Here is a 15,347-nt window from a genome sequence, read left to right as displayed (position 1 = left end):
TCTCCCCGAGATTCCTTCCATGATTAATCTGTAAGTGACAGTAAATAAACACACACCCGAAAAAATCCTTTATTAGAAATTAAAGACACAAACACATTCCCTCATTACCAATTTATTACCCACAACAAAGCCCTCCTTGTCCGGCGTAATCCACGGTCCTCCAATGTCGCATCCAGCTCTGCTGCATGCAGGTGACAGGAGCAGCAGAAGACACAGCCGCTCTTGTCACCTGCACGCAGCTAATGAAGAGAGCCGTGTGATCGGCTGAGCTGTCACTGAGGTTACCTGGATCCAGCGGTGGATCCAGCGGTGGCCGCGGGTAACCTCAGTGACAGCTCAGCTGATCGCGCTACTCACCTCATTTGCTGCGTGGATTTGACCGGAGCGGCGGTGAGTAGCGCGATCAGCTGAGCTGTCACTGAGGTTACCCGCGGCCACCGCTGGATCCAGGTAACCTCAGTGACAGCTCAGCCGATCACACGGCTCTCTTCATTAGCTGCGTGCAGGTGACAGGAGCGGCTGTGTCTTCTGCTGCTCCTGTCACCTGCATGCAGCAGAGCTGGATGCGACGTTGGAGGACCGTGGATTACGCCGGACAAGGAGGGCTTTGTTGTGGGTAATAAATTGGTAATGAGGGAATTTGTTAGTGTTTTTTATTTCTAATAAAGGATTTTTCGGGTGTGTGTTTTTTAACTGTAATTTATAGATTAATCATGGAGGGTGTCTCATAGACGCCTGACATGATTAATCTAGGACTTATTGGCAGCTATGGGCTGCCAATAACTCCTTATTACCCCGATTTGCCAACGCACCAGGGCAAATCGGGAAGAGCCGGGTACAGTCCCAGAACTGTCGCATCTAATGTATGCGGCAATTCTGGGCGGCTGCTGGCTGATATTGTTAGGCTGGGGGGCTCCCCATAACGTGGAGCTCCCCATCCTGAGAATACCAGCCTTCAGCCGTATGGCTTTATCTGGCTGGTATTAAAATTGGGGGGACCGCACGCCGGATTTTTTAATTATTTATTTATTTATTTTACTGCACAGTATAGACACGCCCACCGGCTGCTGTGATTGGGTGCAGTGACACAGCTGTCACTCAGCGTGTGGGCGTGTCTCACTGCAACCAATCATATTTGCCGGTGGGCGGGGAAAAGCAGGGAATACGAGATTGTTTAATGAGCGGCCGGCTTTTTCAAAAAAGGAAAAGCCGCTGGAGCAGAGTGAACGCCGTGTAGCGCCGGTGATCGGGGATCGGTGAGTATGAGAGAGGGGGGGACACTTCAGTCACTGGGGGGATTAGCGGTCACCGGTGAATCCTTCACCGGTGACCGCTAATCAGGACGCTACACAGACAGAGCCGCGGAGTCGCTGTAAAGTCGCATTTACACACTGAAACTTGCTAGCGATGCATGCTGCACAGCGGGAAACAACGGACCTAGGAATGGTCCTGAACGATTTGTAGCGATCACAACTTCACAGCAGGGGCCAGGTCGCTGATAGGTTTCATACACTGCAATGTCGCTGGGGAGGTCGCTGTAACGTCACAAAACCGGTGACGTTACAGCGATGTCGTTTGCGATGTTGCAGTGTGTAAACCCAGCTTAAGACTCAAAACCACATGTAGCTGATTAGCTGAAGAGATCACAAGCTGGCCACTTGTAAAAGACTGAAAGGACTCACAGAGATTCATTGCCAGTGGAAAAAAGATAGGTAAGAATTGTTCATTTTCTTTATACCCTTTGCAGCAGACTACATATGGCCCTTTGGCTGTTCCAGTGCGGCCTCCTTCTGACTGATAGCTACATACTCAGAATGCAGATGCCAGTAATACTGTGATGGGACAGAGAGCCGTCCGCTCCCTGTTCCATCAATGAGATTTTGCTTTTGAGAACATAGCAGGCGCCAAGATGTCACTACATTGTGCCAGGAGTACCTCAGTACACAGCTTACATGGAAGCTGTTAGGAGAACAGGATTAGGCGAGTAATTTGTTTTTTTACATAATTCTGCAAGAGATGGGTTTAACATAATATTGTCTAAGGGGACATCATTCTGCTTTGGGGACTGTGTCAGGGCATCATTCTGAAATGGGGGCTGTGTGTAATTCAGACTTTTGCAGGGGCTAACCCCTCAGTGGGGACATAATACTGTATAGTGAGCCTAGTAGAGAAATCTTATTGTTCGAGGGGACATCATATTGCGTGTGGGGACCAATGGGGCATCATATTGTGTTACGAACAGTTGATCAAAAAACAAGAGCAAGGAGCAGTATGATTACTACTTTACTGCTTTTCATAAAGTTTATATACCGTATTTTTCGGACTATAAGGCACATCGGATTATAAGGCGCATTAGCAACGAGAGCCTACTAAGGCCCCTAGGTTCATATATAAGGCGCACCGGATTATAAGCCGCAGCGCATTAAGTTCATGACAGCTGCGAAAAGGCCGGGGTGCAATCTGCAGTTCAGGTGAGAGCACCGGAGATCAGCCCGGGATATCTGCAGCTGTCATGAACTGAACCGCAATCGCCGGGGAATCAATCACTCGGCACTCGCGCTGCAGTCTAGGCTGCACTCCGGAGCTCAGGTGAGAGCTCTGGAGTGCACTGCAGATACCTGAATCCAGGCCTGGCATTACTGGAGATTTCTCCGGTAGCCAGTCAGACGCTGCTCTTATGTACAGCATTCTAACATGCTGTATATAAGAGCGCAGGCCGCACTGTAGAACATAAAAAACACATTACTCACCTAAACAGGTCGCTCCGGTGCTGGTTGGCCAGATGGGCGGTGCTGTTCTCCGGGACCGACGCCTCCTCTTTCGGCTATCTTGCTCCTCTGTCTTCTGAAGCTTATGTGCATGACGCGTCCTCGTCATACACACTCGCTCAGATTTATCTTCCTCTTGGCTCTTCTATTAATCCCATGACATAGCACAACATCCAGTAGCATTTCTTCCTTCCAGGTGGGCAGTGTGGTTATCTTTCTTTTTACACCTTTACATTTTTATTAAGGATTCTAGTTGGCAAACAAGTATGCCAGTAATATTTGTAATATTTGTAATGTTATTTGTTGTAGTCAAAATATATTAAATGTTTAAATAAGAATCTCATTTCAAATAAATATGTAATTAAACTTTCTGCTAGTAGTAATTTATTAATAATAAGAAGTGTGATTTATCGTTATCCAGGCATCCCACCTGCTTCAGGAATATCATCTATACGGCAGAGAGCTGACCGGAATCCCATTGGCTTTAATGGATGTATACATGATGTTCGAATTAACAATGAACTGCAAGATTTTAAAGATCTGTCTCCGGTGTCACTTGGGGTTTTCCCTGGATGCAAGTCATGCAATATATGTAAGCAGGGCTCATGTCGCTCTCTGGAAAAATCTGGTGTCATATGTGAATGTAACCCTGGATGGACTGGACCCTTGTGTGACCAAGAAGTTGGAAATCTGTGTGAGGATCACAAGTAAGTTCAAGACCAAAGCAGGATTTGTTTTACTTAGACATTACATCATGTGTCCATGGTGTGGGACCATAGTACAGAAATCTGGGTTTCTCTTGTCCTGGTAGACTTCACATAAACTGTATGGGCTCCTTCCAGGTAGGAGTCATTTCTCTCACGTGATAGGGGCATTTTCAAAATGCAGTCCATACATTCTAACATCTATCAAGGCCAGGGTAAAAGACCGGGACGGGAATAGATAGTAAAGCCTGACCACCATATTCCCAGCCCTGTTGCTCCTGTCAGTCAAATAGCAGTGCATTGCTGGAACTTGCACGTATTTCTGAATAAAACCTCCAATCTCAGAACAGAAGCTATGCTTACATTCAGCATCCTAGGGCCACTATAGCACTAGCTTTACTTTATATATGAGAATCCTGATGGTTTGTTCTCTTTAACCTTAAAATGCCTTGCCACATAACCAGTCTCGTATTTGCAATCATTAGGGGTGGGAACCCAAAATATTCTCCCATTTCTGGTTTGGCTAAAAAAATGTCCAACAATGTAGCTCTAAACTGATTAACCCTTTAAATGCTGCTTTCACATTTCGGAAAACTTCCTATGATTAAAGCTTCAGTAGTTAATAAAAAACAAACTATTACCCTCTCTTGGTAAAGTACGGGCTTTCTGTCTGTTTGTGTATTAATAGAGCTATGGCCAAATATTGAGCTGTGTGGCTCATTCCTCCTACACAGGCAGACATGCTGAGCTTAGTGATTGGCTGCAGCCATAGTGCTGCAGACAAACAACAGAGATCGGAACAGCAGCATATAAATGATTCTGGACCTGGGAGGGTGATTAATACTCATTAATACCCATTTAAGTTGCAAAAGGTAAAAAGAAGCATAACAAACTGTAAACATCCATGTCTTTTAACTATTATATCATTTTTTGTTGAAATAATTGTAAAAAAATTGCATTTATCTCTTATAATTACTGACACAAAAAAAATTGTAGTTGATGTTTTTCCTCTCCCCAAATAAAATATTCAATGAGTTAAAAGTACACAAAAATGGCAAAATTGGAAAATATGGCTGTCTATGGCAAAGTATAAAAAAACAAGTTTATAGAACGTGTAAATTAGTGATGGAAAACAATGAGGGGGAAAAGCCTAAACTATGTATCCATAGGGCATAATTCATCAGTGACCTTCAAAATCATTTGTGTTGGGTTTCAGGTGTGTACATGGATCTTGTGTTGGTGCAGCAAATGGTTACCTATGCATGTGTACAGAAGGCTACACGGGGATCTATTGTGACAAGAAGAACGAGTCCGCAATCACCTGCCGCAATCTCAAGTGTTTACATGGACTATGTCGATTCTCAGAGAGTGGGGAGCCATACTGTGAATGTGAACCTAACTTTACTGGAGAGCATTGTGACAAAGGTGAGCTACTAAATATATAGTATGCAAACAAATAGGGAGCAATCCTTTCTATAGTGTACTTAACCCCTTCACCTCCAGGCAATTTGCTGTTATTTTCTCCCCTTCTTCCAAGAGCCACGTTTTTTAAATTTCCGTCAGTATAGCCATATGGGGCTTGTTTTTTGCGGGACCAGTTGTTCTCTTGAATGACACCAGAAAGTGCGAAAAAAAGAAAAAAAAAGTGCTGGAATTCGAAAACAAATGCAACTCCAGATTTGTTTTTATTTTTTTTTATTTACCATGTTCACTGTATGGTAAATATGTACATATGAGTACGCAGATACCAATCATCTATAAATATATATTGTGTTTAGTGGTGTAACATTTTTTTTTTATCTTTTGTCATTATTTTCCGAGACCTGTTATGTTTTGATATTTTGGAATCTGGGGCTGTGTGATGACTTATATTTTGCACCCTGAGCGGACGTTCCTACTGATCTAATTTGGGGTAGATACAATGTGTTGTTTGCTTTTTGTTGCAATGTTGCGGCAACTCAAAAAATGTAATTCTGGTATTTTTGATTTTTTTTTTCTCATTACGCTGTTTGCTATTTGATTTATTTATTTTCTATTTTGATCTGACATTTCTGCACTCGGCGATACCAAATATGTCTATCTTCTTCAATAGTTTTATCTTTATTGGGGCAAAAGGGGGTGATGTGAACATTTTGTGCATTTTTTGTTGCTTGTGCTGTACAATGCAGTGCATCTGTATAGCAGAAATCACAATACTGTTTTGATCACCAGCCACAAGCAGGCATTCACAGGAGTATCGTGAAGATAGACATGGGGATCATCAGCTGCCTATTAGTAGATACACTCTGAAACTCAATGCATTTCAGAGTGTATCTACTCAATCAAGACAAATCAAATTCTCCTTTAGGACAAATCACAACGTCCTGATGTGACTTGTCCTGATGGAGTAGATACACTCCAAAATGTTTTGACAAAATCTCTCATTCTTCACATACTGATCTTTTAGTCAGGGACTTGATGCACTTTTGTAAATGTAGAAACTTGTCACTCAAGATCAATGTGAATAGTGGTTTGTATTGCGAATAACTTGTAGGATCAGCACAAGCACAGATGTTTCGGTCAACAGACCTTCATCAGTGTGCGTGCAGAGAGTCCTCAGAAAATATAGTAGTGGTGCACACCGCGTCATACCTTGCTACACCATCATGCTACTATACTTTCTGAGGATTCTCTGCACGCACACTGCTGAAGGTCTTTTGAACGAAATGTCTGTGCTTGTGCTGGTCCTTCAAGTTCTTCACAATAAAAACCACTATTCACATTGATCTTGAGTGCCAAGTTTCTACATCTACTTGAAACGGATTTAGACCCTACATGTGCACCACCCCAGAAGTGCCATGTATATCAACTCATTGATGCACTTTCGTGACATAAGCTGTGATTAATCTGACAGGTCGCACATGCCCCCTTTTGAGAAGCCCTGCCAGTTCTTGAAACGTTGTCAGAAAGTGGCCTGAATGGCGTGATGAATATGAAAAATGTTTTATTTAAGAAAACATTTTTTTAATTTTGTATTGTACATAAGAAAAAATATTATAAAGGGTCTACACATCCTTTGTTGAATATTTAGATAAATTCATAACCATTGATGCCTAGATTCCAACAGAAAGAATCCAACTTGCCATATTATTCTGTTAAAGGGAACCTGTCAGGTGCAATATGCACCCAGACCCACGAGCAGTTCTGGGTGCATATTGCTAATTCCTGCCTAACCCTCCCTGTAGACACTAGCATAGATAAAGAGATCTTTAGAAAACGTATTTATAAAGATCTTTAATTGTATGCTAATGAAGCCAGGGACTAGTTGCAAGGGCGGCGTTACTTCACTTAGCTAGTCGAGCCCCTTAGCATGTTATTAAGCCCCTGTGGGCATAATGATTGTGCAGCATGAGAGGATGGTCACACTCACCTCTCTGCTGCCATTGCATCCGAGTCCTGTATTTCGGCTCAGGGCACATGATCCCTGACTTTCGGTCATGGGCACTACATGGGTTTGAAGCCAGGACTCGTACACCCAGCTTCATGGTGCGTATTACCGAAAGGGAAGTAACGCCCTTGTGACTAGTCACTGGCTTCATTAGCATATTATATGGGATCTTTAGAAATACTTTTTCTAAACATCCCTTTATCTATGCATCTAGAGGCTGGGCCGGTGAGGCAGGGATTAGCAATATGCACCCAGAACTGCTCGTGGTTCTGGGTGCATATTGCACCTGACAGGTTCACTTTAAGAATAGGGACTATTTATCACTTCAAAAACACTACATTGAATTCAACTTAAGTGGCCTTACTTTAAAGGGCTTCTCTGCTCCTACGGTTTAGGAACTTATGTGCAAAGTAAATTAATAATAGCTAAAATGCGAAAAACTGCAACCTTCAAACAACTAATTTCTATTTTACTTTTAGAGAACCGCTGCCAGAAGGAGATAATCCGTGAGACTATTCGGAAACAACAATGCATGACGACCCAAAAAGTGCCACGCGTTGTATGCAATGGAAAGTGCATGAACGGGCAATGCTGTGTGCCACTAAAAAGCAGGAGACGGAAATATGTCTTTCATTGCACAGATGGCACGTCTTTTGTGGAAGAACTGGACAGACACATGGAATGCGGCTGCTCAAATTGCTAATAAAATGATATTCAAGAGCCCAATGGAAGAATGACGGAATGAACAGAAGAATCAAGCAACTGAAATGCTGCAATTTGTAAAAGAACTTTACCTTCAGAGTGATGATCAAGAAGATAAGAATATTAACTATATTGTAAAATAAACAAAAATAGAACTTATTTTTATTATTGAAAGTGACTATTTTCATTCTTTATTATATAAAATATCACACCACTTGGATATATGTATCATATAGTGAGTTATTTCTACTGCTATTTTTTTAATATTACAAGAAAATAATAAATAATTCATAGCCTAACAAAAAAACTATTGGGTAAATTTATAAAAGTTTGGATTTTAACAATGTGCCCCTGAATATTTTTTCTGAAAGAGTATTTTCTTAACTGTGAATGTGTTTGTTACAAAGACAGATTTGTATTCATTGATACGTGTCATCTTGTAGATGTTAGCAACATAAAAATGAAGCATTTATTTATACCAGTGTGATCAATGTTTCCTGTCAAGTAAAAAAGCAGAGGTTTGGACATGATCAATAAATTGTGATTTATAAATTCAAATTTACCAATTAAAGAGACCATATTGTGTTTTCAAACATTTGAACTAATTTTCCTTGTGTTTCTAGACAGCCGTAAGCGCAAAAAAGCTACCTCAGATAGTTTTGGTGTTACCCACTCTATCTACTAGATCTTAGAAGAACGCAGACCTTCACCCTTTAACTTCTATATGGGGATCTGGATTTACAGTAGAGCCACCTGAGTTGTGTCCACAGACAACTAGCTGGGTCAGTAACAGGGATAGAATCAGAATGCAGTTGCCATGATCCAGGACCGGCATTCTCTGCTCCAGTTTCCCAGACCCGGCCTGGTCATGTAAGGGGTTAACTTCCATCATTCTCATTCTGGTTTCAGGAGACACTATATCTGGTCACTGCACTTGCATTCCTGTGCTGGTTATAGTTTTGCTCTGCAGCCTGTGACTGGCTCTGGTGAGAATTCCTGTTTGATCTGACTCCTTGTTCCGTGCCCTGACCTGTACCCTCCCTCGTGCGTCCGTCTGTCTCAGTCCCTGACTTCTCGCTCCTGTCTGTTGTTTGTGTTTCCCTCTGCATACCTGATCTCCCAGCTTACGACTCGGTTCTGTTTTCTGACTTGATTTTGATCCTCCCTTTGCAGTGACTTGTCTTTCCTGGCTAGACCCTGACTGTTTGACTACTCTATTGCCCCCTGCTGGTTTGCCTGTGAACTGCCTGCTGAAGTCACTCTGCTGTACTTCAGCCTTCTTTCTGTTACAGTGTTACTTTGACGCTCATTTAATACTCTTCTGCCACCTAGTGGGGAATGCACTGTACTACGTCTTACTAGCCCTTGGTACAGCATGACAGCAATACTGTAAAAAATCCAAGGCACCAAAAAACTCTACATTTATAAATCTTTATTTGCCCCAGCATACAAAAGAAAAAATGCAGTAACCACGTTTTGGCCAACACAGGGCCTTCTTCAAGCGGTAAAAATTACAAACAAATACCTTGCTATACATGATGTTTTTATATGGAGGTTTGATTGCAGACCGCTCCCTTCCAGAATGCAATACTGTAGTCAGTAGAATAGCCAGGGTTGAATATAGGGAGATAAGTCAAACATGACGCCAGACAAGCTAAGGTCAGATCAGGGGGTGATCATTGAGACTGATGTAGTCAGCATCACAAGTTAGGTCAAAAACAGAAGAACATAACAGAATAGCACCACGTTACAGCAAGTAACAAAGCACAACAGATGGAAACTCTCAGCAGTATGCTGTAAGTTTAAGTAGGGTGTGTTACTGCCCCATTTGCCATAGCTAGGAGCTGATTATACCTGTTGTGATGCTTCAGCATTCATATTCATTTTGTCTGGCTGGGAGGCACCACAGACTATAGTGACATCAGTATTGCTGACTGGACAACACCTGTACATCCAGTGATATTAGCCAGTAAATACAGCAGTGCCTGGTAACACAAGCAGGCAGACATCACAGGAGTAGTTTCAGGTATTAACCTAAAGGGAATCTGTCAGCACATTTTTGCTACCTCATCTGAGAGCAGCATGATGTAGGCAAATAGATCCTGAATCCAACAATGTATCACTTAGATTACTGGGTGCAGCCGTTCTAACACATTCAGAATATTTAGATTTAGCCAACTAGCACAGCTGAGTGAGCTTCCCCGCCCACACCAGGCTTTTTTATAGAGATTGAACCTTGATAGCGAGGTGTCAATCAGAGGAAGGGGCATGTCGGACTGCCGTGCATGTGACATTGTAGTCCGAGAAATGATAATTCATGCTGTATCCTACTTCTTAAACAAACCATAGTAAAAAAAACAATAGATTGGACTTTGGCAAGGCAGGCATCCCTAAATATATGTATTATCCCTTGCAGCATGCTGTCTTGAGCTTACATAGCAAAAACCTGCTGACAGATTCCCTTCAACTATTTCTAAGCATCTTTTAAATAAAATATCATACTTGTAATAGAACTTTGGAGAGGTGAATTCTGTGCAAATACCACTTATTAGAAAAGACTAGGTGGTTTATTCGAATGCCTAGCCTTATGTTAGATGGAGCCCTGTGAAGAACTTTCAGTTAGTGTCCCACCCTACAAACTTATTTTATGCACCAGACTTAGATCAACTGCAGAGGCCACATCTGGCCCTATTGCTGTTCTTGTCCAGCTTCTGGCTCAGGAAATTTAATGTAGTATGGCAAAACAGTTCTGGTAGCATCACCATGCATACCTGACCTGCATAGGTATGAAGAGACCTGACTTTTAGACGCAGATGCAGATTTGACACAGCAGAACCAAGTGAAAACAGGAACAATAGAGATGGGCTAATAGTCAAATGTTTGGGTTCAGATTCTTTGTGCTGAATAATTTCTATTATTTGTGTATTCCTACCGAATAACAAGCCTATTGCAAATCAATGTAAAATTCAAATAATTCTCTGGAGGACCTAGGAAGTTGGTCTGAGAGGGCTGTAAAAAATCTGTAATGGAAGAAAAAGTGCTGAAACTGAATGGGAACAGCATGGGGAAGATGCCTGGATGCATTCCTGACTCGCTTTTGTTTTCTGAGAATAAAGTTGTCAAAGTATTAAGGGGATTAAAGCAGGATAATTATACTTACTGCATTTCCGGCTGTCATACTACTTCCTGAATATTCATGTTCATGAATATGCACTGCTTCCCTCACCCACCCTCTGTGACAGTGTCTGTGATTGGTTGCAGTTCTGCTTATCCTGCCCACCCTCTGTGCCAGCATCTGTGATTGGTTGCCTTCACACTAGTTGTGTGGGTCCCCAAAAGTGGAGAGTAAAAATAAATAGCTAGAGAAAATGGCGTAGGGACCACTATATTTTGATACCCAGTGCAGATAAAGCAGACAGCTACAGGCTGCAGCTCCTAGCTGTGTGCATTACCTTGGCAATGTATCAAAATATGACGGACCTAATATGTTTATTTTTAATTAATAATTTAAAAAACATTGTGAGGTCCCCTCAATTTTGATACCCAGCCAAGATAAAGCGCACAGCTGGGGGTTGGTAATCTCAGGCTGGGGAGGCCCTCCCCAGCCTAAAAATTGTAGCCTGCAGCCACCCTAATATTGGCACGTTTTTTAAATGTGCCAATTCCGGCGCTTTACCCGCCTCATTCCGATTGCCCTGGAGCGGTGGCAATCGTGGTAATATAAAGGGTTAATGACAGCTGTGAATTGTCAAAAAATCACAGCTGTTATCAAGCCCGGGGTTAGTAATTGGGAGGGGTCTATGGGATGCCCTCATTACTAACCCTGTAAGTCAAAAGAAATAAACACAGAGAAAATTCCTTTATTTTTTTAAAAACACGCCCTTTCGTCAGTTTATTAACTGTCAAAACACCCCTGTAGGACCAATACAATCCACAGACAGGACGTCCCTTAATGATCACGCCTGTACTACATCTGAGGCCGCAGTGCATGGTAACATTAGAAAATGCAACCAAGCACTGTGGCGTCAGAGACACACTGGCGGAGCCACAGCTCTGAGAGCAATGATGTCAGTGAGTTCACCTGACATCCCAGCTGAGGTTTCCATGGTACCCCAGCTGTGACCTCAGGTGAACAGACCTGAGGTGACCTCAGTGACCTCACCTCAGGTGAAGTCATTAAATTCAATGCCGATATGCACAAATTGAGTATTTAGTTCAGACATCAAAAAGCATGAGTTTTGGTGCATTTTTATCCAAGAGATATACAGTGCCTACAAGTAGTATTCAACCCCCTGCAGATTTAGCAGGTTTGATAAGATGCAAATAAGTTAGAGCCTGCAAACTTCAAACAAGAGCAGGATTTCTTAACAGATGCATAAATCTTACAAACCAGCAAGTTATGTTGCTCAGTTAAATTTTAATAAATTTTCAACATAAAAGTGTGGGTCAATTATTATTCAACCCCTAGGTTTAATATTTTGTGGAATAACCCTTGTTTGCAATTACAGCTAATAATCGTCTTTTATAAGACCTGATCAGGCCGGCCCAGGTCTCTGGAATTATCTTGGCCCACTCCTCCATGCAGATCTTCTCCAAGTTATCAAGGTTCTTTGGGTGTCTCATGTGGATTTTAATCTTGAGCTCCTTCCACAAGTTTTCAATTGGGTTAAGGTCAGGAGACTGACTAGGCCACTGCAACACCTTGATTTTTTCCCTCTTGAACCAGGCCTTGGTTTTCTTGGCTGTGTGCTTTGGGTCGTTGTCTTGTTGGAAGATGAAATGATGACCCATCTTAAGATCCTTGATGGAGGAGCGGAGGTTCTTGGCCAAAATCTCCAGGTAGGCCGTGCTATCCATCTTCCCATGGATGCGGACCAGATGGCCAGGCCCCTTGGCTGAGAAACAGCCCCACAGCATGATGCTGCCACCACCATGCTTGACTGTAGGGATGGTATTCTTGGGGTCGTATGCAGTGCCATCCAGTCTCCAAACGTCACGTGTGTGGTTGGCACCAAAGATCTCGATCTTGGTCTCATCAGACCAGAGAACCTTGAACCAGTCTGACTCAGAGTCCTCCAAGTGATCATGAGCAAACTGTAGACGAGCCTTGACATGACGCTTTGAAAGTAAAGGTACCTTACGGGCTCGTCTGGAACGGAGACCATTGCGGTTGAGTACGTTACTTATGGTATTGACTGAAACCAATGTCCCCACTGCCATGAGATCTTCCCGGAGCTCCTTCCTTGTTGTCCTTGGGTTAGCCTTGACTCTTCGGACAAGCCTGGCCTCGGCACGGGTGGAAACTTTCAAAGGCTGTCCAGGCCGTGGAAGGCTAACAGTAGTTCCATAAGCCTTCCACTTCCGGATGATGCTCCCAACAGTGGAGACAGGTAGGCCAAACTCCTTGGAAAGGGTTTTGTACCCCTTGCCAGTCTTGTGACCCTCCACGATCTTGTCTCTGATGGCCTTGGAATGCTCCTTTGTCTTTCCCATGTTGACCAAGTATGAGTGCTGTTCACAAGTTTGGGGAGGGTCTTAATTACTCAGAAAAGGCTGGAAAAAGAGTTAATTAATCCAAACATGTGAAGCTCATTGTTCTTTGTGCCTGAAATACTTCTTAATACTTTAGGGCAGGGGTCAGGAACCTTTTTGGCTAAGAGAGCCGTAAACGCCACATATTTTGAAATATAATTCCACGAGAGCCGTACAATATGTTTAAAGGGCCATTGACAGATCAATCGCTCCAATGTTCACTTAGTACAGCAAGGAATGCTCCTCCCTGCTGTATAAAGCCACAACTGGACTGAAACAATGGTAATTAGCAGTAAAAAAATCAAATAAATAACTTACATTGTGAACTTGCGATGCATGACATCAGTCCAGCAGTCTGGCTTCTTCTTTTTCCTGCGCATGACTGGAAGCTGGCATTCTTCCCACCTGATGTTGAGAGAATGCCAGCTTTGAGGCATTCGCAGAAGAAAGAAGCTGGAATATTGGACATGTCACACAACGCATTGTCAGTTATGTCAATTATCTATTTTATTATTTTACAGCGAATTATTGTTTAGGTCCAGCGGTGGCTTAGTGCAGCAGAGAGGAACACTCCTTTGTGTACTAAGTGACCGCTGGAGCAATTGTATCTGTCAGTGGCCCAGACACCCTGCTTCCCATACAGCCTGCACCCCCCATATCACACACACACACTGCTCCCCATACAGCCTGCACCCCCCATATCCCACACACACACACTGCTTCCCATACAGCCTGCACCCCCCAGATCTCACACACTACACCCCCATATGTCACATACCCTGCTTCCCATACAGCCTGCACCCCCCCATATCACACACACACACTGCTCCCCATACAGCCTGCACCCCCCATATCACACACACACACTGCTCCCCATACAGCCTGCACCCCCCATATCCCACACACTACACCCCCATATGTCGCATACCCTGCTCCCCATACAGCCTGCACCCCCATATCACACACACTACACCCCCATATCTCACACACCCTGCTTCCCATACAGCCTACACCCCCATATCTCTCACACCCTGCTTCCCATACAGCCTGCACCCCCCATATCACACACACACACACACACTGCTCCCCATACGGCCTGCACCCCCCAGATCTCACACACTACACCCCCATATGTCACATACCCTGCTTCCCATACAGCCTGCACCCCCCATATCACACACAATACACCCCCATATCTCACACACCCTGTTCACATATCTCACCCTGCCTGTACCCCAACTTACCCCTCTCAAACACTCTGCACCCCTTCACATGCTTCTGTCACAGTCTGCAGCCCTTATATGCCCCTCACCCTGCACCCCCCCCCCTCATGTCCCCTCTTTTCTTATTACCAGTCATCATGTGTCCATTATCTCCTTCAGGATTCAGTTCTCTTGCTTTCTGTCCGGCATCCTGTGTCTCCTCCCACACAGTCACATGGGCGTGACATCATCGCAGGTCCTGCAGGATGGAGATTCCGTCTGCTGTGCAGGTCAGGACTAGCACTCCTGCAGCTCAGACATGGCTGGTGGCCTCTCCAGGTCAGGGGCCCCTCTACTGACACTGGGCTCCCCTGACTCACAGTTCGGCCACTACACAGCAGCACTACACATAGACGCAGAGCGGCTGCCGGGCCCCTATGTGTACTAGTGCCGCTGTGTAGTGGCCGGCCTGTGAGTCAGGGGAGCCCAGTGTCAGTAGAGGGGCGGCTCACTTCTCGTTCCCCCGCTGATCCGGTCTTCTCGGCACATCGTCCATTGCTGTCGCTCGCTGACCTCTCAGCAGGCGCGCAGTGATGACGTCACCGCGCTCGCTGCAGAGCTGTCAGAAGAACGCCGACAGTCACAGCGGGGAGAATGATAAGAGAGAGAGCGCGCAGCTCACTCTCTCATCATTGCTCTCAATTGTATCGGCACCTGCGATGCCGATGCAATTGAAAGCTCGATCCTCGGCGGGGGGCGGTGACAGCGCGGCCACCGGGCCCCCCTGAGTAGCGGTGCGCCACTCCTGCCACCGCGAGTGGGCCCCCCCGGCAGCTGACCGGGTTTGCCGGGTGCTGGCGCCGGCCCTGATCCTTCCCATAGACAGGTAGGAGCCCTGTCTGCGAGCCAGATACGGCCATCAAAAGAGCCATATCTGGCTCGCGAGCCATAGGTTCCCGACCCCTGCTTTAGGGGAACCAAACAGAATTCTGGTGGTTTGAGGGGTTGAATA

At 44.4% G+C, this 15,347-nt stretch overlaps 1 protein-coding gene across 3 annotated transcripts in view; it reads left to right on the top strand.

Moving 5' to 3' along the window:
• SLIT3 (slit guidance ligand 3) overlaps window positions 1-8,194 on the top strand; it is an 878,603-nt gene extending 870,409 nt beyond the window's left edge. For all 3 annotated transcript variants that reach the window (XM_075344498.1, XM_075344497.1, XM_075344499.1), the window contains 3 exons: window positions 3,190-3,475; window positions 4,689-4,897; window positions 7,379-8,194. In XM_075344498.1, coding sequence (XP_075200613.1) covers window positions 3,190-3,475; window positions 4,689-4,897; window positions 7,379-7,602 — 719 coding nt within the window. In that variant the 3' untranslated portion in view covers window positions 7,603-8,194. The remainder of the gene's footprint in view (window positions 1-3,189; window positions 3,476-4,688; window positions 4,898-7,378) is intronic.
• The last annotated feature ends 7,153 nt before the right edge of the window (window positions 8,195-15,347 follow it).

This window comes from Anomaloglossus baeobatrachus, chromosome 4 (assembly GCF_048569485.1).
Source record: "Anomaloglossus baeobatrachus isolate aAnoBae1 chromosome 4, aAnoBae1.hap1, whole genome shotgun sequence".
Taxonomy (NCBI): domain Eukaryota; kingdom Metazoa; phylum Chordata; class Amphibia; order Anura; family Aromobatidae; genus Anomaloglossus; species Anomaloglossus baeobatrachus.
This window is presented reverse-complemented; position numbering and strand designations above follow the sequence as displayed.